This window comes from Caloenas nicobarica, chromosome 10 (genome assembly GCF_036013445.1).
Source record: "Caloenas nicobarica isolate bCalNic1 chromosome 10, bCalNic1.hap1, whole genome shotgun sequence".
Lineage (NCBI taxonomy): Eukaryota > Metazoa > Chordata > Aves > Columbiformes > Columbidae > Caloenas > Caloenas nicobarica.
The window spans coordinates 20450536-20477400 of NC_088254.1; the positions used below are offsets into that span (position 1 = coordinate 20450536).

Consider the following 26865-nt stretch of genomic DNA (forward strand, 5'->3'; position numbering starts at 1 on the left):
AAAGGTGTGTAGAAATTATGTACTCTTAGTAGACCAAACAGGTGAGGAAAATAAAGCAGCACCAGGCTTGTTAGCAGTTCCTGGTACCTGGGCATGACTGATTTGTGATGGGGAAAAGCTGCGGGCGGCCAGCCGGAGCACAGCATGGCTGACACCCGCAGAAGGAAGGGGGAGACCTCGCTTTGCCTTTCCAAAGAGGAGCAAACTCACGCTGCAATCCGAGGAAGAAGCACCTTTCAAAGAAAGAAATCTGGGAACAACTGTCACTGGTAAGGCCAGGCCCCTGTGGAGAAGGGGAGATGGGTCACGGTGCTGATGCCCTCACCCGGGGAGCCACATGGCAGGTGCTTGTGAGGGCGAACCCAACGAGAAAACCCACTACGGCTCGGAGAGAGGGTCCCACTTCAGCCCCCGCAGCTCCCACAGCCTTTTTTTTTTTTCTTTTTTCCCTCAAGAAAACCCGAAGCACTAAAGCCAGCGTAGGAGCAGGCAGACACCAGCTGCTGATGGGTGAGGGCGTCCCGGGTGGGGAAGGATCCCAGCAGAGGGGCTGCCCTGCGCCCCCCTCGGCAGGACGGGCTGCCCTGTGCCCCCCTCGGCAGGACGGGCTCCGTGCCCAGGGCCTGGCGGCGGCAGAGCTCTGCCCTGGCGCCGAGGACGAGGAGCCGAGCGCAGCTCACGGCCTCTCACCCCCAGCCGCCCCCGGCCAGACGCGCAGCCGGGCGGGCCCTGAGCGGCCCGGCTGGCGGAGGAGGCGCCGCGCGGCGCCCCGCTCCTTTTCCTTCCTCCCTCCCTCCCTCCCTCCGCCTCCCGCGCCGCAGAGCGAGGCGGGCGGGCGGCCGGCGCCGGAGGAGGCGGAGGAGGAGGCGGCGGCGCGGCTGCAGGGACCCCGGCAGCCCCGGGACGCCGGAGGTACCGTGACTTCGCTGCCGCTTCGGCCTGGCCGCCCCGCGGGCACCTGCCCCGCCGTGAGGGGAGGCGGCGGGGTGGGGGCTGCTGGGGCACGTCGGGGCTTTTCATGTGGAGAGAGGAGGGGGAAAAGCTTTTTTTTTGTTGTTTAAAAAGAAAAAAGTTGGGAAGGAACTTTGCAGGGCGGCGGCGGGCGCTGCCCTCCCCGGCCCGGCGAGGAAGGGAAACACTCGAGATTCGCCCTACGGAAAAAATCGGTTTTATGTAAGCGGGGCCGCGGGCTCGGCTGGGAGCGGTTCCCTCCGGGCTGCCCGGCCCTGGGGGGCCCCAGCGCGGCCTCAGCCCCCTGGCTGAGCTGACAGGCAGGCGACACCCGAAAAGTGACTAGAAAGGCTTATGAGACTCCCCGAATCAGGGTGCGATGGCTTATTTCTTCTCAGGCAGCAGCTGTGGTGTGGAGAGAAAGGGGCTGGTTTGCTGCTGTCTCTGTGGAGCTCGCCAAGGGACGAAGGATGCGCGTCCCCGTGTCGGGTCCAGGTTTGGCTTCACCCCCCTTGTGCCATGGCAGGCAGGTGAGCCCGCAGCGTATTTCCATCCCCACGGTGCCGCGGGCCTCTCTAGATCCGTGGTGACACCTGTGGCAGAGCCTGGCCCAGATGAGCTGCTCAGAAACAGCAGGTGATTTGAGCAAAGAACTGAAGTTTTGGCAGATTTCTCAAGAAGCGACCTGGGGCAAACCGTGGTGTTTCTGGGTGCCTCGCTGCGTTTAGGTGTGATGCACGAGGTGGGTCCGGATGGGAAGCGGAGGGGAGGTGGTTGGGATGGTACAGGCACGGTGGGATGTGCTGGGACGCTGTGTGAAGGTTGGCAGCGGCAGGTCTAGGGACAGAAACTGGGAATGTGTGAAACACGATGTAAATCAGCATTCAGGTGTGTTCTGCGTGGGCCTCCTCCTTCTGAATGAGTTTCTTCAGATCTCTCTCCCTAAATCAACTTAAAGCGTGGTATTTGCGTGCGTTACAGTTGAGTGTATCTTGCTTAAGATAGAAGCACTGTAGGGGCTGTTTTTATTATGTACATAAAGGTCCTGAAAGATGCAAATACTGCTAACATGGGTGCTGTGTGGCAGCAATGCACATGGCTACAACATTTACTATCCTACTTGCAGTTAAAGGGAGCTGATTATCAAAACCACACTATTATTTTTCCTGAAAATTTTCTTCCTTTCACTATATATGAGGAAAGTTTCAGCCTGGGGAACAAGCTGAGTAGAAACCTGAAAATCAGAAGTGGGATGATTTTCAAGCCTCTGTGGTCCACACTGATCTCCGTTCAGTGTTTCTTGCACAGTCGATGTGAGCACAGGTGGTGTGTCCCCGGCATACAGCAAGGAAATGCCTCAGAAACCAGCATCTGCTAAAAAGGGCTAATCTGTCCGTCTTTGCATGGGGAAGTATTTATTCTTACTGTAGCTGCTCGGTGCGTTTATAGCGAGGATGAAGGGGAGGCAGCTGCTGGAAGCATCACATCCACTCCATGTTCAGAGTTAACAACCTGGGCAGTTTTGGGGAGGCGTAAGAGCCTCCCCAGCACCTCTGCCTGGGGTATTGTACCCGTGAAGCGGTGGAGATGTGAGATCCCGTGCCTGCCGGTGTGGCTGAAGGTGGCTCAGTCCAGGAGCCAAGCTGCCTCTGGTGGGAACATGGCATGTTCCAGGGCAGAATTCGGTCCTACACCAGCATGGCCCAATTCACTGGTTTGTGGGATGGATCTGGGCTTAGGTACCACCTCCATCTCAGCCTTCTGCAGCAGCCCACGGCTTCCCCTCCTTGTATGTGTGAAAACTGCCAAATTCAACCTCTTTCATGTCCCTGACTGCTGCTGCATTTGGATGCGAGAGCTGCCAGGGCCTGACCTGGGAGATGAGGGAGGAATTGATGCTCGGCAGCTCAGGCATCTGCGTCCATCTGGAGTTGCAGCCATCCTGCTACAAAGGAGGTGTCCGGCCGTGGGGTGCATGTGGACATGTTTGCATGTGGCCTGGCCCAGATCACTCTGTCTGTATCATTATTTGCTATATGGCACGCAAATTATTTTTCCCACCTCTGAAAACACTGAAGAACCAAACCACAGTCTGTGGCAGCACCCAGTGCCCGGATTGCAGGGTGCAGGGGTGTGTGCAGCACTTGGGGTGTGAGTTTTGGTTCCTGCTGCCAGGCACTGCAAAGGAGGGGTCATCAGAAGCTGAGTTTTGCTCTAAGTGCACCTAAAACTCAAATATTTGCCTAGAAACAAGTGATGTAGCAGACAGATTTTTAACATTGTCAGTTGGTGATTAAATCCCTCCATAATGAGGGAGGAGGTGAAAGCTTGATGGAGAGTGGAGATGGATCAGTATATTTTTATATTCTCCTTGGACTTTGATTCCTAACTCAGGAAGTGAACTCTGCTTAGGGAGAGTTAGGGATATTCTTGAGTCTCGCTGGCCGAAGTGGGAGGTGGGTTCCATGCTTTGCTAAACTAGAGCCTCCAATCAAAACGTCAGCATCATGCACCAGACATGAGAAAACTTATTAATAAAGAGTCAAAGGTGAGGCGTACCATGTTATATCTCGGGGGCGTTCACTGACTGAAACTGAAAGCAGAAAATGAAGGAGTACTGGTGCCGGTTGGGCACACACTGCAAATTCACCCCTAGTTTTAACCGCTGAAAGAGGGAAGATTACAGGTGCGCAGCTTTGAAGAGGTAAGGAGTTGGAAACGCCCTGGGAGACTGAGCTGTGCAGTTTTCTGCTGGCCGTTACGCAAGGCAGCTCAGAACAAGCCAACCTTTAAGAGCTCCTAAGGGCCTGATTTGCCTCCCTGAACGTGTTTGAAGGAGCCTGACGTCTCTTGGGTGGCAGAGTTCTCTAAAAGGACTGGGGAAAGGGGAAAGGAGCTGCTGTGTTTCTCGTAGCCCTGTTTTCTTTCCTACAGAGGATTGTTTCGGTAACCGCGTCAGTATTTTTCAGTTTCTCACAGTGGAGTCTTGCAAGAGTCAAAGTCGTCTTTGTGGATGGGAAAGGTTTTGTGGTTGCATTTAGGATTTTTCCAGCTGGACTGTATGGTTTCAGTGCTCTGCCTTTACACTGGCTTGTGGAGAACCTGAAACTGCAGCTGTGACCCCTGCCCACCCCCCCACACCCTCTCCCCAAAGACTGAGCGGCTTTGGTGGAGAAAAACTGGAAACATTATCTTTTCTATAGTGGAGACATTGTTAGTCTTCTCTGTTAGTTCACGTTATGCTCTTAACAAAGCTATTATGAAAATAATTGTATTTATATTTGCACAGGATGGTGAGTGGCTTTCTGCAAAATAATATTTGACAGCTGTGTTAGAGTGCAGAGCAATAAGCATCTTTCAATTTCTATACTAGAATGATTAATTTGGTTTACTGTTTATTTTTAAACAGGGTAAAAGATGTTTCTTCTGGATGGTGCTTGCTAGCAGTCGCTCAGCTCCTGCGTTTGCTTGACGGAGGTCGTTCAGCTTTGACAACGCTATTCAATTTTCAGTGCTGCAGAAAGTTTGTCTGTTGGATTTTCACAACCGCGACCCAGAATGTACTGGTGTGTGGGAACTGAGGAATCCACTATTTGCAGAGAAAGCAACATGGATCCACAAAATGGTAAATAGGATGATTTATTTTCTTTCCTGTTCAGATTGGGAGTGAAAGGTTTTAAGAGAATTCAGTGGCCAGCTGTTGTTGAGTTTCAATTACATTTAAATATAGAAAAGAACTTTCAGTGATTAGAGCCCTAATCTTTGAAAATCTACAGTATAGAACAAGTAATTTTGCTTCCAAGGAGAATGATGTTGAACTACTCAGATGATACGAATAGCATTTCTCTGAAGACGAATTTTCTCCAAAGGCCCATAGAATTAGTCAATGTATGTATCACATCTCACTAGTTCCTAAATATGTTTTTCAAGATCTGTGCTTTTTCAGTATATGAATGCAAATGTGTTCCCAGCCACTGATGCAGTGTGTATTTGGGGTATGAAAGCTGCTACAATCAGAGCATCGTTTCTCAGGCTGATCAGATATTAACTCGCCCCAGTTTTACTGTCAGCTTTGATTCAGTGGCTTGCAGTGATTTATTGTTGGGCTGGATTAGGAGGTCTGCGTTTATGTAATGTAATAAATCCATAAGTGGAAATTTCCCTTTTAGAAGGGACGTATACTTCAGGTTGCTTCCTGTTAAATTTTTTTCTGAACAGCTGAATTATTTTTGGATGAATTTTAATGCTGAAACCTTCAGCTTCTAGGCGCTGCTACATCTCTCTGAGTCAACCCCCAGTTATGTTTCTGCATCAAGAAATAGCTCTCTGGTTATTGTATAACGGTATTCCCCCCTTGCAACACGCAGTTCATTAAGAGGCAGCATCTGCGTTTTAAGTGTGGGATGAAGGTGTGTTTGACGCTTTCTAGTGAGTAAGCAGGCTTCAGTAGAAGCTAATGTTTTTGCAGCCTTATTTTGGATTTTATCAGCAACTATGAAGCAAAACCTGATAGTTTATTCAGAGGCCACCTTATCTTGTTTGAAGACATTTCTCACCAGCATCACAGGGAGCTCTGAGGACTCTTTCCTTTCTCCGTATGTATTCTGCGTATTCTGTAGTACTGATTTTTCTGTTTGTTTTTGCTTTTGTTAATTGGCTTTGTATCTTTCTAGAATAATGAGGAGCATTTGGTTATTGAATATTCTTTGAATTCTTACATTCTGTCCTCAGAGCTTCTCTCTGGAAGAAATTATCTCTACTTGAATACTAAGCTATAACCCATGAGAAGAATTTTAATCTGCACTAATGATTTGCAAGTGTTAAGAATTGCTAAATTTTTGTTCTGCAATAGTGATTTAACAAGTTTTTGCCGTTGTTTAGAGATGCAGTAAATAAACTAGTTTGAGTAAGTAATGAAGGGAAAAATAAAAAAGGTATGTTTTCTACATTGTGAGTTCAGTTTTTCTTCTGAGAACTTTATGTAAATATATTCAATTAAACTGGTTAACTGAAAGCATACAAATCTCACTGGTATATCTCTTCTATACTTACATGTCTGGGTTATTTTATTTGATAAGCAGTGTTGGAAGACTAGCAAAGGCATCCTAGGAAAGCTTCAGATCCAGTACTGGCTTGGTGGATTTGCTTTTGATAAACATACTGTACATGTTTAAATTCATTTTTATTTTGGGATTGTTTGAGTCCTGTCAAGAATAATTGTCATTAGCTAGCTGGTCCACTCCCTAAGTTAGCCGGTCCTTGTTCTGCATTTGGATCCTATTACACATCCTGAGCGCAGGAACGCGGTGACTCATTCAGCCTCCACATCTGAACCTATTGTTTACGTGCGTTTATTAACAATCTAGATGCAGCCTCCCGCTTCCATTCAACAGGAACCACTGGGAAGTGGAGTGAGATCACAGATAATTTCTTTAATGCTGACGACCTCATTAGTGCTCACAAAGCTCGGAGTCTTTAAATCTTAAGATTTTCAGGGCTTTTTCCTGACAGCTGTACATTTTTCCAGGTCTTCGTGGAAGAAGCCCTGCTTCCCCTCTCCTAGATTCATTCATCTTGTCCTAATTAAAAGCAAGCAAGGAGGGATACGGGGGCGGCTGCAGTCTCTCATGAAGCATGGGTTTGGGTTTTTTTTTAAACTTGGTTAAAAAGCTCTACATAATATAATGGAGGTGACATAATATTGATCTCATAGGAAATACAGTGGAAGGCCAAAGATATCACTGTATGAATGCCTAGAACAGAGTAGAGATTCGTCTCCTTTCCACGGGCTGCTTGATTTCTTTGAATCTTACGAAATTTTACAGCTAGGATTTAATTCTCTTATGAGTTTCTAGGAGGCAGTTCAGCAAAGATGTAAGGAAGCAATTATTGTCTTCTGAAATGTAAGGGTACTTCTGTTAAGGAGCTTATCGCTCTCTTATTGAGATTTTTATTCAAAGTCGCAGAGCGTTCATATGCCACTTGTGTGTATCTCGGAGGTGGAATTGGATTATCCTTCAAACACACCAGAGGGTGTCTCTTCTCTCCTGCTAAATCTAGAAATGAGCATTGAAAAGGGGTGTTATGTTGTAATGTATATAACATTACATAATTAAGGACAGCGACGCCAGAGATAGTTGTTTAAAATTTTATAGTAGCTTTACAGATATTAACTAAATGAACCTTCACAACTGTTTTTTTAGGCAAACTTGTAAGCTGGTGACTTTCTACTGTCCAGGCATGCGCAGATAGACACGCGCAATATGCCTGGAGAAGGGATCTAAATATTAAAATGGGGCAGCAAACAAGTAACAAGAATATAATGACCTGAGTTGGCATTTGGAGTGGACCAGAGGCTTAAAGCTGTGCTTCAGAAGTGCTGCGGTAGCCCTGCAGCTTGCAGGGCTTTGTATTTGGTTGGAAAGAGGTTCCCCATGGTGGTAATGACCTTCACAACCCTTCCTGCGCCGTGGCCCAGCTCAATACTGACTCAGAGGGAAAGCTGCAGCCTGCACCGCCGCTTCCTGAACTGCAGAAAAGCCTCCAGCGCAAGTGCAAAAAGTTTAACTGGAAGAGTTAAAGAGTCATTTTAACAAGAGAGACTGCCCAGGAGATAGCGTAATTTTATATGGAAAGTTTCACAATGGGTTATGTGGTGACAGCTTGGGGTTAGCTAATAGCAAATGAAACAGCTTATTCTCCTGGGGCATCACTTTGTGCATCCAGCGTTTGCATGAGGACGGGACATTTGCAAATGTGGCCGAGGCCATTGTTGTAGGGCAGCAATTTGAGGAGGTGACAGGATGGAAACTTTTGCATTTCTCTCTGTTTTGTACTTGCTGGATAACCTGGGCCTTCCAGGCTGTCAGTATGGCAGTGTGAAATCCACTTAAAAAAATAAAAGTCTGCAGGAAAAACCTGACTTTATAGCAGTAAAAGCAGGCAGAGCTCACCTGCTCTGGGGTGTGCATGTACGTGGCCTCCAGATAAGATCTTTGCTGTCGTTTCCTCATAGTTCTGCCCAGTTGATTTTGTTGCCTTGAATGTGAAGGGCAGGAACTTGCATTTCGTTGTGTGAATACCTTTGCTTATAAGTCTTTCCTGCTGAGTAAAGGAGGAAGGGAAAATCGGCGTTGGCAGCACCACTGATATCACTTTGTTCCTTGTGAAATCACCCTTTAAATGTTAAAATCTTTACATTATCTGTGCGCATGGGCCCAGGGCCAGCAGCTGGGGTTTGGGACACGTTGACTTAGCCCCGTCTGTGTAACAGGGAAAAAGTACTTGCACTCTCTGTCCTGCTTTTTCAATCCACACGTTACCCTGTAGTAACGTTACCCTGAGCCTGCTATGACAAGGAGACCGTCTGGGAGGTGATCTGAGTGCACAGAGCACCAGAGACCCGCAAAGTGTGTCGGTTGCTTGAACTTCTGTATAATTGAGACTAAATGAGCCTTGAAGATTTTCTGGGTTTCTTCCTGCTCATTAGGCTGTGGGTTAATTTAAGTCCAAACAGCGAAGTGAAAGTATTCCTATAAGAAAAAAAAAAGGGGGGGGGGCAAAAAAGAAAACAGGTGTCTGATGTGAGTTAGTCTTACTGCATGATGCCCTGCAGAAGGAGAAGTAGGAAATGCGAGGCAGGAATAGGAAGTACACTAGTAAAGCGGTAATAGGCTTGTATTTTTAAACATATTTAAATACACACTTCATAGAGAAGTGGTGCAATCTCACATGAGGCCAAAAGCTAAGGCAGAAGGCTGGTCTGCAGAGAAATGCGTGTGGTTAAGCCTGCTCTCCTGGGCAGACTGGATGGAGCACAGCTGCCTGTTGCACCATGGCACTGAACTGAGCCTGGATTTCCAAAAAGGGCAATGAATGCCGGGGCATTTACAATTAGCTGCCTAATTTCAGACACTCTGAACTGATTTTTCAGAGTCCGGATACTAAGCAATATTCCTCAGACACACCCTTAGGAGATGTCCCGTATATTTTGAAACCGAGGCATCCGGAAGAACCATTTGTCTTTGAAAATGTGTTCTTGTGCATGCGTAAAGTGGTAGTTTGGCTTGTGAATGGTATGCCACTCAGGAGTTAAGGGAATATGAAGGAGCATTTAGGTCTTAGTAGTGGCAGGACCAGTTTTTCTCCTGATAAATACCATCAAAGCCAGCGTACTCTCGAACTTGAGGGCTGGAGCAAGGAGGGCAGAGATGCTAGGAGTGTGCCGGCGGCGGCGGTGCAGAGCTTGGGGAGCTAGTTGAGCAAAGTCCAACCTGTGAGGCAGTTTGATTTACAGACAGTAACAAAACATTGATCTTTATCTGCGCTGTATCTGGCATTATCTGTCGCTATACAGCTTTATTTTTTCCACCTTCCAGTTTAAACGTATTGGTGGGTTATTACATTGAAATGTAACGTATGACAGCTCTGTCAAGAAGCCTAGAGAAAAACAAATATAAGGTTATAAGATAGTAATGAAAGTTCTTGGCCCATAGAACCTGTACACAGGGACTCCTTAATGACGTTACTGATGTGTAATTATAAGGTAGCTCTGAGGTGTACATTGACGCTGTGGTCATTAATCAGAATTGTTGTCCTCTGTTTCAGTGGGAAAAAGCAATTGATAGTGTTCACACCAACTCAGTCTTTACCAGGCCTGTAGTTGATTTATTATTTTGTCAGTGATGTTGCAGGCGATTTTATACTTGCATTAAAGAAAGTGCTATGAGTTTATTTTTTTTTTCTCTTTTCCAAAGCCTATGGAGGCCTCATCCAAAACCCATTAAAGTCTCTGCACTGACTTAACAGGCTCGGGATCAAATCTGCAGGGATCCTGACAGCATTAAGTCTGTAGTTTGTTTGGGTTTTGTTTCTCTGATCGATACAGGGGCTGCCAGGGCTCTGCTTGGCAGAAAGCAGCTAACTGGGGGGAAATGTTTGCGTTGCAGATGAGGGTGTGGGGGATGGATTTTGTACCATTTAGCTCCCAGTCTGCTGTATAGGTGAAGCCTGTCCCTTAGTAAGTTCCATTTCAGATTTTACATCATTAGGCTGATATTTAATTCCTTTCCTTAATCCAAGTCTGTGTGCTCATTAGTGGGTCACCAATTGCTTATTTGCATGATTATGTATCACCACAGCAGCAGCCCTTTTATGTAAACTGCTGATAGTTTCACAACAGGAGTGTCTCCATGCTTTGAATTTGTGCCTTGCTCTCACTTAAAGGGAGGACTTTAGAAGTTTTTAAGCATTAGGGAAGGCCCTCAACATTCGAAAAGCCCTCCTGCAGTCAGAGGGGCTCTGGAGGTCAGCAATTTCTAGTTAAAAAAAAAAAAAGTGTGCTTTGAGGAATAACAAGCTGCCCTTAAATCGCGTACAGCTACATGCAGGCAAACTCAGTGAGTCTGATCATGAATCTTAAACGGAGTCAGCAAGGACGTATTCAGACCATGTTAAAATATGACAGTTGAAAAAGATTCCCATTGAATAATAGCAGATCGATGTAGCAAAATCTTGGGTGTTATGCTGCAGGTTTTGCAAATACCCAACCCCTTGTAGCATGGAGGGTGTTGTTCTCTTCTCCCAAGTAACAAGTGATAGGACAAGGGAAAATGGCCTCAAGTTGCACCAGGAGAGGTTCAGATTGGATCTTGGGAACAATTTCTTCCCTAAAGGGCTGTTGGGCATTGGAACAGGCTGCCCAGGGCAGTGGTGGAGTCACCATCCCTGGAGGGATTGAACAGACGGAGATGAGGTTCTCAGGGACGTGGGTTAGTGCCAGGGCTGGGGTAACGGTTGGACACGATGATCTTAAAGGTCTTTTCCAACCAAAATGATTCTGTGCTTCTGTGATGATTAGCCACCCTGTGCATGTTGGAAGAGAGAGTGAAACCCAGTGATGCCTTTGTAGATGATATGTTTTTTGCAGAGACACACGTACCTGCTGATGAAGGCACTAGACAGCCTCCCCTCGCCTGAGCTCTCCCGACGTGGGTAACCCGCGGTGGTGGGACGTGTTGCTCCAGACTGGTAGAACTTGGGCTCTGCCATGGAGCTGTATGGAGCAGTGGGAAATGTGGTGCAAGTCCTCAGTTTTTTGGGTCTTCCTCTCTGTTCAGGGAGGGCAGCAGATCTGTGGTGGGCTTCTGGAAGTTCTCAGTTGCAAAGACAAGCCTTGTGTTGTGTCACCCGAGGGTGAGGGAAAGGGTCAGTCTGCTGCAGGAAGGGTGGGAGGAAGGCGAAGGGTGAAAGGAGCAGGGCCCTGGGGTTGGGAGCTGGAGGAACAGCTGAATTTCATTTCTAATAGTCAATATGTGCCTCCCAAGCATAAAGGTTGGCATTTCGGATACTGCTGGGAAAAGCTCAGTCCCGGGCTGTCCACAACTCCTTGTCTGTGCGTAGTTGAAAATCATGGAAAAATAAGGAACCAAAGCAGTGATTCAAACAAGACGACTGGATAAATATAGCTCAAATATTCTTGGTATGTTTGTGGTCGCTGTGGAAATTACATCACCACTTGTTTTAATGATCAGAATATTGCTCGGAAAACTGGCACAGCTACCCAAGAAGAGCTCAGAACAAAATCTTTTAAAAACATGTATGTCTTTGGAATTGCTTTACCTGCAGTTAGTTGGTTTGGGGGTTATTTGTTTTATTCTCATCTTGGTTAAGGAGTGTTTTGACTAGAGGTTATTGCTGCTTAATAGAAAAGCCACAAGGTTCAGAGCTGATACACTCCGCAGTGTGATTATCTACTTCATATAAAAATTCTATCTGGGGAGTAAGATTTGAAGAGTGCTGGTAACTGCTGAAGCCCAGACCTCCTCCAGAATCTGCCTGCATGTCTTTCTGTCTTGCACATGAAAGAGCCTTTGAAAATGCTTTTATTTTTGCATCAAACAGGAACTCTTTTTTTTTTTTTTTTTCCCCTCATAACACTAATGGACAAGATGCCTTTTGAGATCTCAAATGTACCTTGAATAACAAAAAAAGCCTAGCTTCTCAGCCAGGCTTGTAATCGTGGTCACAATTCTCCTATGTTTTGTACCTCGGACCTTTCACAGGATGGCAGGAATAAAAGCCATCAAATCAAAGTCACTTGCGTGGATTGGACCAGGTTCTCAGATGCAGTGGATCAGAGTTCCTTGAGGTCAGTGGGAAGGGGATGAAATGTGCCTTGCTTAATTTTTCTGTCTACCTTGGAGGCACCCTCTAAAAGTGCTGTGGGCTGCAGCGAGTTCACAGCATATACCTTCGTTAGAACACAGCAGAGTGCTTGTCCTCACTCCACTGAAAAGAATGCCGATATTTCCAGATATCAGGAAGACAAAAAGGAATTACCTCCCCATTCCCCCTCTCTGCAAATTCAGGCACTTCTGCCGCTTGTAGGTTTTGTCACAAGTGAGGGAAGGTTTCCTTTTTTTTTGGTAGCCCCCATTAAAGCTTTGGCAGCACATCACTACACAGCCTGATTCAGGACCAGGACTGTCTTGGCCAACAGCAGAGGTCTTTTCATCAGGTTTTCTCTCCTGCTCCAGACACAGCTGTTAAGGTAATCTTCCTGCTGAGATATTCCGTCCTGGAAACCAGCATCTCGGAGGATCTGCTTCTACTCACATGGAAGCTGGTGGAAGTGCTCACATTGACTTCAGCAGAAGCTGGAGCAGAGCCTCACATTCTCCACTGTTTTGTGGGTTTTCTTCCTTTTCCAGACCATCTCATTCATCTCTTTCCTCTGATGCTCTTCCCGGCTCTGCACTTCCCTTGGCTCTGCTGTTGCAAAATTGCCCATTCAAGTCTCTTGAGGCTAACCATATCCAATATCTTGATTGCATTTTCTTTTCCTCTGCACGCAACACTTTTACTTAAACTAATCTAGAGTTGTTGTCTTGGTGATAAATGAGAAGTGAGGATAGCAAAGAGTACGGTATTTTATTAGACTACCAGACACAGTTAAAGAAACACACTGAACTGTGTCTAACATGTACTAAGCTTGGATTTTGCTGCGTGGGGGGTTTTCCCCCTCAAATCTCTTGAAAGGCTTCTTCCCGTAGATGTCTGCTTTTTGTAGATCTATCAGTTTGTTTAATTAAAGAGATTCTCTGTTTCTACAGATGTCCCTCAAAGTAACTTGTGAAGCCATTATCATCTGGTGCGTATGGCTGTTAGTGCCTGGTAGCTGGGTTAACTTTTACATGTGTGTAAAATGGGAACGGAGGCTATAGGACTGGAAGGAGTGTGTGGGGCAGTGTCCCAGTGTCACACTCCTAAACCTTATGGAAGGCCTGTTTTAAGTGAGTTGAGGTGTCTGTTGCTTCTGCTTTTTCTAGAACACCGTTTCAAAGCCTCATTTCTCCAACGTTTTGAACTTTCTTCTGATTGGCAGCCAAAATGTATTCATACCCTGTACAGAAATAGCTGTTTGCCTTCCCTGGTGTGTCCCTCCAGATGTATTTCTAGACAGTGCTCCCATCCCCATCCAGCCTTCACTTTTCCAGACTCAACAAGCCAAGCTCTTTTCATGTGTAGTCTTGTATTAGACTGTCCGTTTCTTTGATTTGTCTTTTCCACCTCTTCCAGAGTCTCCTTATCTTCCTTGAACATGATAAACTGGAGTTTAATGGGGTTTTTTTCCCCTTTTTTCTCCTCTCTGGCCAGCCTTTTTGAAATCTTCATACATCCAGGTTCTGTACAAGACCTCTGTGCTCCGTGGGGAAGGGAGGAGGGACACTGGTGGCCACGCCGGTGGCAGCAGATGCCCAGGGCCCCTGCCACGTGATGGGGGGATGGAGATATGGGCTTTCTGCTGTGGCCCAAGGGGACCTGATGGAGCAGCTCTGAGCTTCATCCTGCCTCTTCCATAAGCTTGCTGCAGGGGCTGGACAGACAGATGTTGGCTGCTTCCATGCTTTGCTTTTTGACCAGCAGTTGGGTTGGAGTGTCCTAAATGCGTTTTCCATTTAGGAGGGTGTTTACATGTGTTATTAAAGGGAAACCTAAGCCTAGGAGTTGCTCTTCTCAACTCAGGCAAGCTGTGGAATCGCTGGATGTGTCTTTGGTGGAGCCAGTAGAGGACTCAGAGTCAGAAGAGACCTGGGTAGAGACCTTGGGCCTGTCCTCCCCTTACACGCACATGAGGGGGTCTCTCCCTGAACTCTTCCAGATGTAGCTGGGGCTAAAAGCAGTTGCTTCCTTCTAAGCTAGCTTTAAATATGTTCCTAAAGAGGATGTAGCAAGAGGGGGCTGGTTATGACTTGATGCTTCCCCATTGCGAATAATTAATAGCCTTTTTTTAGAAGAATGTTGAGCAAATTATTTATTAGAAAGGAAGAAACCGTGATGTATGGAAGTTTTGCCCTTCTTATGAAAGCCTTGAGCATTAGGTAAAGTTTCAAAAGAAACCAAAGTTAGCCATGAAATTTTATTTTACAAAGTTTCAAATGAAATCCAATCTTGGTTTGATTTCATGGCTATAATATTTGATTCAGTTGGACAGGAATGGTCTCACTAGAGAAACCTTTCATCATTTAATAATCTTCTCTTTCCAGCCATGCCTGGAAATGAACACGAAGAAAATCCAAAAGCATAGTCATACTTCTGTGTGCTCAATGTATATCTTCCAATTTAAAATTTGGAAAGCGAGAGTGGTGTAGCTGGCCCTGCGTGCAAAAGCATATTTCTGAATGATTCAAGCTGTAGGATTGGAACCGAATCGCTGAGGCCAAAAGACAAAAATAGAAACTTTCACTTGATGCTGAGTCATTTGGATTTTCAATATGGCAATGGGCTCTCTGGCCATTAGGAGCTTTCTGGTTCCTTCATTCTCTTTCCCTTGGGAATGGAAACTAGCACCATCATTATTCTCTGTGGTCTTTGCTGATCCTTTGCACCCTGAAGAGGACAGTATGGGAGGGATGTGGGGCCTTTGTCCTGTGCTTGGCAGAGGTCAGCCCTGTCCCGTTCGGTCCCTGCCCAAAGACGAGGACGGTGTCTACCAGGGATGATGGTGCCTTCACAAAACCATCTGTCCACTGGGAAATGGAAATGTTCTGGCCACTGATGCTCTGAGCACTCCTACAGTTCAAAAGGGATGAACATGTTCACATGAAGCTGCGTAGGCTTGACACAGGTACTCAGGGTAGACGGTAAAACCATCCCTGTCATCGACAACAGCCCAGTTTGTCATGCTGGCACATCCAGGACCATCATATGCAGTAGCCCCTGTTCCCTTTCCCTGGATGGCTCCAGGTATCGGTGGTGCCACCGAAGCGACCTGGTGCTTTCCAGTGTGATTTGTACACTGACACGAGGGGTTTGCTCTGATGCTCATGCTCCAGTCTGTGTTTCTTTGTGCTCTCTCTAAGTTCATTGCCTTGTAGTAGCTTTGTGTAGCCTCTTTTGTACGTCAGCAAAATGGGAATAACCAGCTCGGTTTCATTCGAATTTACTTGGACAATTAAAGTAATTTCCAGAGTCCTGAGGATCTGGGAGGTGCACACACAAATGCAGAAGCCCGATCAGATCTGGGAAAGCTTTTCAGCTCCAGTTTGGTGCTGGCTCTGACAGACAGATTCACACAACCATTCAGGCATCTGTGATACTGCCCTCTAAAGACTGCAAGTCTCACTATTTGAGTATTTATTTGAGCATTTGAGGCTTCTCTGTTCCCTCTCTCCCCATTTTCCTAGATGATGGAGAAATGATTGTGTAAGTGTAGAGCTAAAGCTTTTGGAGGCATCTGGTTTTTGTAATTCAGTCCTGGAGCTCCTTAAAAAGGCAGGAGTCCAGAGCATTTTTCATTCCAGGACTTAGTATTTTCCTTTTAGGTTTGCATTAGCAAATATTCTTTTTTCCTTGCAGGCTAAGAGTGTTTCTAAATAGAACATTGGTCACTTTGCATTGCTGTACCTAAAATTGTCAACATGCCCTTTACAAGATGCTGTATGCTTGCTGGAAAATGTTTAATGCAGATCGACACTTGGCATGCGTGGTACTGGGATGTAAACAATTTAAAAATAATTCCGGATTATGCAATAACAATGAAAATGATCCCTTCAGTACTGGATTTTTTAGTTTGAAGCATTCTTCTGTGTTTCAGATCTGGTCTTTTGTAGGGTTACAAGTTTCCTTTTGGGGCTGTGAGAATTAATTGTAAACTATGTTGTAGATGCCGGTTTCTTTTGTACTCACCACATCATCTTTTCCAGTGCCTTGGCAGGCAAATCTTAGTGCAGAGCCACTCTTTTATTTAGCTGAAATAATGGATGTTTGGGTGAAATGGAACCACAAAGAAACAGGCAGAAAAAGTGCGGGGAGGTTTTCCTGTGTCTGGAGAAGCTGGCATGTCTCATTGTGAGGAGATATTAATCAGGGTCGGAGGGACATGGCCCAGTTCTGGCGTGGTCCCTCCAGTGGGGATGCTGAATTTCCCAGATAAACCATCCCATCACCTCTCGGTTGGATTTACCAGAATTTTCTCTCCTTTTCTTCTCACAGGGGGGTTTATAAGTGGTTCTCACCTTTTTTTAACCCTGATGGGGACATTTTATAGTGGAATTGGTTGGGCTGTATGTATTTTGCCTAAATCTGAGACAAAGGTGAAATAGCTCTCGGGGTTCTTGCTGCAGGACCCTCCTTGGTGTGGTTCTGGGCCAGGTCCAGGCTAAGAGGCCATGGGGACCAAGCTTATGTGGGCAGGAGGGGAAAACAACTTCCCTCCTGAGGACAGACCTTGGTCTATGACTGTATCTTTTAAGAAATGAATGAAATGAATGAATGAAATCTTTTTTAAACAACAATTGCAACCATGTTTTGAAGTGTCAGCTAATTAGAGAAGGAACACAAAAGTTATCTTTGTTTCATGAAGCATTTTGAACAACTTGGGCTGATTTTAATTTTTTTTTATTAAAGAACCTAGGGTTTTGGTTTTTCTTCCTGGATTGGGATGGGAATTATTTTTCAGTATCTCAAAGATTTCTATCGGATTGAAAGTTTTTTCTTACCTATCCAAGCAGAAAGCGCAATGTAGGACAGATCCATCATCCTTTGAAATCACTGGAGGCTTCCCGTCAGTTGTTGTTCAGTTTATTAATCTGAAGTGTTTCAAAGCAACAGAAGATACGTGAGTCTGTTACAGAGACTCAGAAATAACATGGCTTTCAGTTAATTTTGCAAACCAGCCTGCCAAAGCTTCTGCAGGGTAGTATTGAAAAATATTCAGTGATGCTTGTGAGTTTTTAAGCATTTGGGGGCGTTGACTTTAAATATTCAGCACATTTTAAACCTCATCTCCGTCCCATTTTTTTTGTTTGCTCTGTGGCACCACTCGGAAGTCAAAATGGCAAAAGATTAAGCTGGTAAAGGTTAGAGCTGTAGCCATCTGGTGCTGTTGAGGAATTAATGTCTGAGCTCAGCCTCCCTGCCCACCCCCATCCCCAGATCCTCTCTGAACCAGAGGCTTGGATTTCACCCTAATGGGACATGGAGATGAAAATAGCTGTCAAGGCAAAAATGTAGTAGTTAATTCAGACAAAGGAGCAGCCAGCAAGCCGAAAGACATGACATCCAGTGGCCGCTGCAAGAGCTGCTGGTGCTGAAGCAGAGGTGGGTGGTTAACAGTCCAAGGAATTAACAGCTTAGTTGAGCATCGCTGAATGGGATGCTGCGTTAGAGTCATTGCCTTGATTTGCTCCCGTCTCTGGAAATACCTGCGCACATTATGACAAGGTCAGTAGCAGTTTTAAGGTTTTATGATCATTATAATTCTGTTTTGGAGTCAGAGTTAGCTTCCTGCCCTATTTTATGTTTTGTCCTGTGTTAAGCATCTCTTTTATATCTTTCTCTGCTAAATAAAGATATCCCAGTTAGTTGCCAAAGAACTCCTGCTTTATCAAAGGGACTAACAGTTACAAACTCTGTGAAGCTGTGTGTCAGAGGCAGGAATGTGGTGATTTGGGATGTGAAGGTGACAATCATCTATACAGTTGTGCTCTTTTGTTATGCAGCCATTTGTTGATTCACAGCATTGACCTTTTTGCTAATAATGCCATACTGTCAGTTTAGAAATTTTTGATTTTTTTTTTTTTGTCACCTACCATAATAACAAGGCCTGAGACAGGGTGTAACTGTGTATATATCTCTGAAATTCTCATGGCAACCTGTATTATTCATAAGACTTATTTTTGCTTCTCTGAGCTGGGATAGCAGTCAGTTGCACTTGAAAATTTATATTCTTGTAACCTTTAATGGCAATAAAATAATACTGCTTTTTTATTGATAACTGTTATTTTCATTGGAATATTTTTAAAGAGAAACTTAGTCTTGCCCTTAGCTTTTGTAAAGGGCTGTTACAGTAAAGCCAAGCTTAGAGGCTACTTCCAAAGTATAACATTCAAATCAGGAGTGGGAAATATTTCTGAAGTTAGTTGCTTTGATACAGGCTGTTAAGTTGTGTGAGAAATAGATGAAGGATGCATTTTTAATGTCATTTTTATCTGCTTTCCTGCTTTAGGCTCAGAAGAGGGGTGCTGATTTGGGGCAGTGGTTTCAGAGGAACCTGTGGCAACACAGGAACTCTGTCCCAGATCTCTGTGCAATAAAGCAGAAACTAAAGGAAATCAGAACAGGTGTCTAAGAGCTTCTGGAGTTTCTAGTAGCCTTTTATTACAGGAATGTCTGAGAGTTCTGATGGAATATCGTAACTTGCTGTGCTGCACTGTCGAACAGTAATGTAGACCCTATTGTGCAAAGTGCAGAAGTTGATTCCTAAATCTGTACAGTCTAAGAATTAAAATCACTTTGTTACATCCAGGTTTAGATGCTTAGCATGTTGCATGATCAAGTCCAAAAATAGATGTTTAGTATTATTCAACTTCAGTATCACTCTCATATCCTGTTATTCAAGGCTGTATGCAAGGGAGGGGACCCTATTTTGAAAGCCACAAAGAGCTCAAGTAAAGAGCACGAGGTTTGTAGGGTTAAAATCACAGGCAGAATTTCTTTGGATCTTGGCCTAGCTTTTTTCTAAAAATGTCTGATGCACGTATTGGCAAAACTTTATTCCCAGCCTACATGAACGCCAGTACCGATGATAGTTCAGTCATGCATCTTGTAGAAATAAAACAGTCTTTAGTCAGTAGAATGTAATTTACCTCTTTTTTTTTTTTTTTCCCCCTACCGGCGAGTATAAATTAAGCTTATAAAACATGCTGCTTCTTATTTTCCATTTATATTTCAGAAGTCAATGTATCATTTCTTAAGTCATCAGGAAGTCTGTGAACTGGGTAATTTGGTTGGCGGGGTGCTTTGCTTTGCAATGGATGGTTCTGTGTTTTTTGGGAACTTAGGAATGGATGGACTCACCTTCTCTCATTTAACCTTTGACAGCTCAAGTTAACTTTGACACAATCATGTGAGTACAGCTGTTGGCCCAGGACAAGGTGTTTTATCACACCACATCTCACCAGTTTTGCTCTTTTCGGGCTTGTAATTAGTTCAATTACAAGGTCTTCTTTGCTGAAGACCTTTGGCAGCTTTTTAACTCAAATCTTAGGCAGGAGGTCAATTTACTCTGCAGAATGCAATCATAGAAGGAAGTTTTGATGACAGTTACATAAGAAACTTGAATGTTGAGTAGCATTATCTTTCTGCCAAGAATATTTGAACATAAATATATTGGTTTCAAACAGCAAAATTTCCCAGATTTCTTACATTCAGTGAAGCTTTTATTGACTTCTACTTGATGGATGTTCAAATGTTCAAAACTGGGCAGTTTTGGTTAGATCAATAAAAAGTTCTTATTTGCCAAAGACAAGACTAAAATTGAGTTCAGGGATTAAAATTAATATCCCAAAGACTGATTAAACTGCCAGCTAACTCCGGGAGCATGTGAACTCCATGAAGCCAACCATTAGTGTCGTTCCCGTTCCTGGAGTGCCCAGAAGTCTCCACCTAACGTACGTGAGCAGACCGCGATGGTTGATGGCCAGCCCATGTTCTCCAAACAGTGGTGGTGGTAGCAGTGGTTGTAACTAATCCGTGACACTACAAAAGACTGAAGAAATTTTGAGGGGGCCCAAAACTGTAAGAGGAAGCATGACACATTAGCCAAGTAATTTCATGAAGTTGTCACTTGGTAAAACACAGAAGCTGTCTTGGGATTAGGGTCTAACTTGTGGAGTTCCTCCTTCTCTCAGTAACAACATTGTGGTCCTTCTTCTGCTGGAGACATCTGTAATAGATGAGGACGTGACACCAGGATCTTCCGAATCCCAAATGAGTCTCTGACCATGAGATACTCGTACCTTCACCTTCCCTGGCCATGATTTATAAAGAAAGAAATATGGCCCTGCTGAGTTCTTTGGCAGAAAGGATGCGCCTCCACATCTGGAAGGGCTGCAGATGTGGGTCTTGAGTGATAGTCCCCAAAATCGGGATTGAAGCTGGAAGGAAGTAAAATTTGTCTTTTCCTTTCAGCATTTTTTTAGTAAGCAGATTAAAGTTGCTGTGCTCTGTCAGCCCCGATTTGCAGAGCTTCCTGCTCAGCTTTCCAGCTGGTCTGTATCTCCAATGTGAGGCATTTTTTCCTCCCAGGGAAATTCCAGCACTTCTCTCTAGGTTCAGGATTTCATCACAGGGGAGGCTGCATGTTCCAGTAACTGCAGAGTTTGCTGCGATCCGTACTTCTGGATTTTACTGAGTCCAGTCTGAGTTGTTTAGACTGGAGAAGTATTTTGCTTTAAAGTTCTCTGTTCTATTAGCCTTTAAAGTTACTTGCTTAAGAATCGTTTGGATTTCCTACCTCGATGTCCATTAAAAAGATAATTAAATCACATGCAATATTCTTAGAGATCTCTTACAGGTGGGGGATCTGCTCTGAAAGACTGAACCAAATGCTGGATGAATTTCTTTTCCCAGGTACCCCCTAAAACTATAGAATTATGAAGGCACAGCATCTATTAACATGAACTCTGAGGTGCTGTTTATTATGCTGTAATTTAACCCCACATTCATCTGCCTTGATTTCTGCTGCTTGTCCTTCTCACGTTCAGCATCATCTGAGAAAGGTTATTGATGTGGGCACATTTTTAATGGCACGAATCTCTGGAGCCGTCTCCGATGTCTGAGTGATTTGAGCTTCATTTCAATAATTGATGAGAACTGTTAGTGAGAATCTATCGGTGATTCAGACTGCATTATTCAAAGATATTTACTGACAGTTATAGATTGGTCCAAATGTATTTCTTTTTTCCAGGCTGCATTAGACTAGGCCCTGCATGACATATGTGTCTATTTGAAAAACAAAACAAAACAACGATCTTGTTAACATAAGTGAAAATCTGTGAGTTTAAGGGCTTTATTTAACCGTTGCACATAAGCAATAATAATTAATAATGTTTTAGCAGGAAAAAGTTAGTATGAAACAATCTCTTTTCACGTGAAAAGTGCTGCTTTCCTCTGGCTTGCATGTTGTTTGGGAGCGGACCTGAACATCTTACCCTAATTCAGTGACTTTCCTGCAGTTTTCCCTGTCCCGGTAGTTGGGGGGTGGGGGAGTGTGAGACTTCATGGCTGCCTGTTCGTTAACCACCCACCACAAGCATCTTCTCTAATGGTTTGCAGCTTTTAATCTTTGACATGTAAAAACTCTTCTGGCTCCGAACAGCGTTAAAAAAAAAAAAAAGTCTAGCCTAGGAGACTCTCCAGGATTGATCAGGGTGACACTGGGCATCATCCATAATCTCCTTTTACTCTGTTTCTCCAGAATAAAAATATTCTTCATATTTTTTTTTTTTCTTTTACATGCATTGAGGTGGATTAAGCTCTGGTTGAAAGTTCTGGAGAAGTACAGGGGGGTTTAATTAGGCTGTTGTCAGGAGGTGAAGTGTGACTGGAGCAAGGCAGATTATACCAGAACATCTTTGCAGGTCCTGCAAACACCTTGAAGGTGCCCAACTCGTGTGAGTCCTTCCCGTCCCTGGTCCTGCCTCAGGAGGTCGAGCGCGGCCGCGGAGTGTCTGTGTGTGTGGGAGCTTCACACCCTCCTTTGGAAACCACCTCTGGCAGCAATTGGGGAACTTGCCGTCCCTTTTAGTTTCATGTCCCTGTTGGAAAGTACTTTAACATATTATCACTTTCTTGTATCAGACAACTGAGTGTTGAGGTTTTTTCTTCTTTTTGTAAATTGTGAGCAGTAAATATTCCACTGAAAATAATTCACCCCCTTTTTTTGTGGCCAGGATGCATTGACGCTGCAGCTGTGTGTGAGTAATAGAAAGGCACTTCTTCCTGACCCTTCTGTTCTATTTTTACTGCAGGAATTGTGGACATGGGTGGCAAACAGTCCACAGTCGGCGAAGTCTCCATAATTCAGACACCTGTGACAGAAAGCATTCAGGATGCTTACAAAGCTGGAGACACCAGTAAGGCCCAAGAGTTGATTAAATTGTCATGTGAGGAGACTGCACTGCAAGTGGAAAAGGTGGGGTTAGGTTACTACTCTTTCTCAAACTTTATTGGGAAAGAAACCAAAATGTCAAGCTGCTGTCTTGTCTTGTTTCTCATGCAAAAAATCCGTTCAGTTATATATGTTATGCTGGTGCCGCAGGGTCCCAGACATGGCTGGTTGTGTGGGGCTCTTCATTAACATTTGCTCAGGGACAGTATTTGCCCTTGAAAGCACTGATCAGAAAGAAGAGACGGACCACAGGCGCAGTGTATGTAAGGAACAGGAGGCTGTGTGAGCAGGGCTGTTGGTGCTGTGGTCACTAAAATAAGGAAATAGGGTTTTTTCCCTGTGAAAAGGAAGCATTTAGCATATAGATGTAGAAAAAAAAAATATTCCCCCATCAGTACAAAGATGGTTAATGGCCCCTTGGGAAGATTTTGCTTCTTGTGTTTGGACGTATATCCTCTGCACCAGCTTAGTGTTTTGGGAAAGTACCTGTGTGCCAAGTCCAGGCCTTTTGGCCTTCTCCAAACTGAAAATACTGCACCTTGTAGCAGAGCTGTACAAGTAATTTTCCAGTTGGTCCATGAAAAACGGTTTTCACTCACCATTCTGTGCCTTGGGCACCTTTGCAGTAGAACCATGCAAAAAACTATGAAGTAAAACCCAACAAATTAATATACTATATCAACAGCAATGATCATAATGTCTACTAGTGTTTATGACATTCTCAGTTAACCACAGTGACGGTGGGTATGCATTTGCATGGGCACAAATAAAAATATGTAGCTCTAGAATTGCTCTCTTTCTCTGCTCACTCCCTTTACAGAGAGTTTATTTTGCTGTGTTTTCTTTACCAGTGTCAGCTTTTAGGTATTGCAGCAGCGTACGGAGATCTGCAGGCAGTGAGGTATTTACTGAAGGAAGCTTTAGTGGTGTTACCAACAGAACCTAATGATGACAATGCAGCTGTGGTGGCTGCATATTTTGGACATAAGGACATTGTGAAAGAGCTGCTGGATTCCCTGCACGGTAAGCCTGTTGTGTTGCCTGTGCCTTTCCTCAAGGTTTTGGGTAGCTGTGTGCTATAGCTTCAAGCAGACATTTATTTTTTTTGCATCCCTTGAAAGAGGAGGGACTTGGTCAAGGGAAAGTGTGTGGAGAGATCTAATCTCTGCTGTGTTTGAAGAAAACTTCCCCCATGGGGGGAAAAACACATGCATAAAAATATTCCATGTTTGCAAATTGGAAGTGGAGGAAGATGCCATTTGGACAATTCACTCCCATCAGCCCTCACAGCTGGGTAATATCCCAGACCCCACAGAGAAATTAAGGGATTTTCAGGAAACAGCGTCATCCCGCTCTGCTGATCCAGCAAACACAGTGGTGCTGGGAGCGAGAGTGCAGTGGGACTGTCTGGTGAGTAATAGTTCGGGTGCTCAGCTGGCAGCAAGCCCCTTGCTCTCTTGTTGGAAGTTTGATTTGACTTTCAGGGGAATTCCTTATTTAGAATTATAATTATACTTTAGTTACATTTTATTTAAAAAATTTTATAGCAGAACAGGGACATTTTTAGACCCAGACACAATTCTTAAGGCAGCTGTGCGGGGGGAAAAAGAGCATCACTCCGAGTCAGGAGCAGGATCTGTGTTTGCATCCCCCATCACTCTCTTAATGTACCACAGGCACGGTGGCTGCTTCTCATCGGGACCCTCCGTGGACTCAGGGTCCAGTGATCCTGCACAGCAGCCAGGGAGAATCGTTGTCTTGACCTCAGACACTGCAGTAACCACAACAACTAAGCTGGACCCCTGCGATATTTGACCTGAATACAGCTCTAACTCCTCACTGGAGAGACATTCTTGCCAGTGACCTCAGTGAGAACGGGAATAACCTGTTGAGAAACCTGCTTATTTGATGGTCTTAAACTGTTAGAGCACTACTAAGCAAGAGAAATGTTCCAGTTTGGTGGATGCAATTAAATGTAATATTTCTTTCAGCCAGAAAGGAAGCTGACAATGGTGGTTTTGTAACCTAGCAGCAAAAATTAAATTATATTGATATAATACTCTCAGTAATGAAAAGTGACTTAAGCAGTTTCTGGAAACAGCTCAGTTTAGAACTGACCAAATTCCCTTAAACTCCTTCTTCGGGAGGTCAAGGCAGGTGCTCATACAAACAGCAGCTTTCAGAAGTTTTTATGCAGGATTTTCCATCTGTTTCCCTGGAAGATACATAGAAACCAATCACAGGGCTTAGGAATAAATTGCATGAGTTTGCAATTTGGCTAATGCACTGCAGTGATTCTCTCTGACTCAGTAGGAACTTCTTGTGGCTTACAGCTGAAGTGGAGCTTGTTTATTGCAGCATGGGGGTCAGTGATTTAGTCAAGTTGTTAAAAATGCAAAGAGAGACATAATTTCTACGTGGAGGAACTGGAAAAAAAAAAGGTTGCCAGGTAACCTTGGGCTTGTGGACATTTCTGTAAGTATTTCAAAGGGGAAGTGAATTTGTAAAGTAAATGGAGGTGATGCTGTGAGTCAGGGAAAATTTGAGGACTGCTTACTGGTTGCAGAAATAATCCTGTCATGGGCACTTAGTTACATGCGCAGAATTATGCAGACCTAGAGGAAAGTGGTGTTCTACAGGCAAAACATTAATTCAGCAAAAAATAACAGTTTGGGGGTGACTAAAACATTAGCAAATCCATGTAGAAACCAGAACATGGTATTTTAGTTTTTAGCCTTAAGTGGCATCTGTCTAACTTTACCACGAATTGATAGTAAAACTTCACTCAAAATGAAACAGTTCAAGGGGAAATGAAATATTTTGTGGGAGACTTTAGCTTGCAGTGAAAACAAACTAAACCAATTATTTTGTGTTGTCTGACACATTTATTTTTGTTTTATTCATTGAGTAGCATGAAAAATCAACTGGTTTTCCCCATTCTTTGTATCCCCTCTCATGAACTTGAAGAAGTGGCCTATTTTGGATGTTTGGATCTAACGTCTGTTGGATCAGTCTCTGGATGCAAAGACGGTCCTGGTCACCCTTTGTCACCTCTGCTTGTGATTAGATGGTTCATTTTTCCGCTGGCAGCCTCGCAGGCATTTTCGAAACTTTCCGCTGTTGCCAGCTTATGCATGATTTGATCAGGGACAGTCAAAAAAAGTTCGCCCATGAACTGAGTAGGTAATGAAGAACAGTTAAAGCTGAAAAGTTTGTGCCTGAGCAGGCTAGGGCTCTTCTGTAACACACTCTTGCAGTGCAGTCTGCTCCTTTGTCCTCAGAGGCTTCACCCTGTGCCCTTTGCGTGCCCATTATTTGTGGATGCCTCTTGCACATCACAGCCCGGTGATGTCAATTAAGTCAAATTCCGTATCTTTTTGGTAGGTCCCACTACTTGCCAACAACTCCTGAACTGGATGCTGGCCATAGCCTGCCAGCAAGGACATCTGGACATAGTAAAACTCCTGATTCGTGCGTACAGCGCTGACCCAGAGAGCTGTGCAGTCAGGAAGAATGAGTTTCCAGTTCTTATACGGTTGCCCCTATACGCTGCTATAAAGGCAGGTATGTATTTGCACGCTTCAAAACTGCGGACCTTTTCTGCGATGGCTTTTAGAGAATGGGCTGAGTTATTCCCATCTGGGAAGGTATCACTGTGGACTGGCTTGCCTGGAATTGTTCTGGATTTCCAGAACAATTATTTCCAAATAAAATTGGCTCTGAATCTTTTGACTTAGCCAGATTTAAGTCAGGGCCTTTCTAAGTGAGATTACCATAAATGTCAAGAGGCTGAACTTTCCTCTTCAAAGTCCTAGGGAAATGACCCTTCAAAAATAGAAACCTTGCAAGTAAAAGCATTATTGTTATGAACACTCTGGCACACATGCTTGATTTAAGCTGATTAATTTACACTTCAAAGCACAGCGGTGTGTATAGTTTAATAAGATGGGAAAAAACAGGAAAAAGCAAGACCCTGGGCCAGTGCCTTTACATAGTGTCTTTGCTGTTTCACTTTGACCCAACTATATCCTACCACTGGAGGAAAGAGCCTTTATACAGTTCGGTTCCCTTTTTGCACACCCCTATGGTTCTCAGAAGCAGTTATTTCCCAGGATTTCTGTTCAGCTCGTTGTTTCATTTACATGAGGAGAAGAGAGCAGACAATCTGTCTTTTCTCTAAAGGGAATGAAGATGTAGCTGTGTTTTTATTGCGGAATGGAGCTTTCTTTTGTTCCTACATCCTGATGGACAGTCCTGAATCCAGCAAACACCTTCTGAGGAAGTATTTCATTGAGATGAGCCCGCTACCAAGTAGTGCTCCAGCAAAAACAGTAAGTAGCCATTTATCTGTCTGAAGAGACCTTATTTTAAAGGAGCATCCTGTTAATGATTGATATTTGTCTTCGTGTACCGTGTGGCTGATGATTCTTCTTCTCAACTAAGAGCCTTGTGGTTTGCTA

The 26865-nt window shown here is 44.4% G+C and overlaps 1 protein-coding gene across 1 annotated transcript in view; it reads left to right on the top strand.

The window, feature by feature from the left end:
- The first annotated feature begins 4500 nt into the window (after window positions 1-4500).
- The window catches only part of LRRK1 (leucine rich repeat kinase 1), a 75239-nt gene continuing 52874 nt past the window's right edge, over window positions 4501-26865 (top strand). The window contains exons 1-5 of the mRNA XM_065641455.1: window positions 4501-4576; window positions 22266-22429; window positions 23257-23428; window positions 25790-25969; window positions 26588-26736. Coding sequence (XP_065497527.1) covers window positions 4510-4576; window positions 22266-22429; window positions 23257-23428; window positions 25790-25969; window positions 26588-26736 — 732 coding nt within the window. The 5' untranslated portion in view covers window positions 4501-4509. The remainder of the gene's footprint in view (window positions 4577-22265; window positions 22430-23256; window positions 23429-25789; window positions 25970-26587; window positions 26737-26865) is intronic.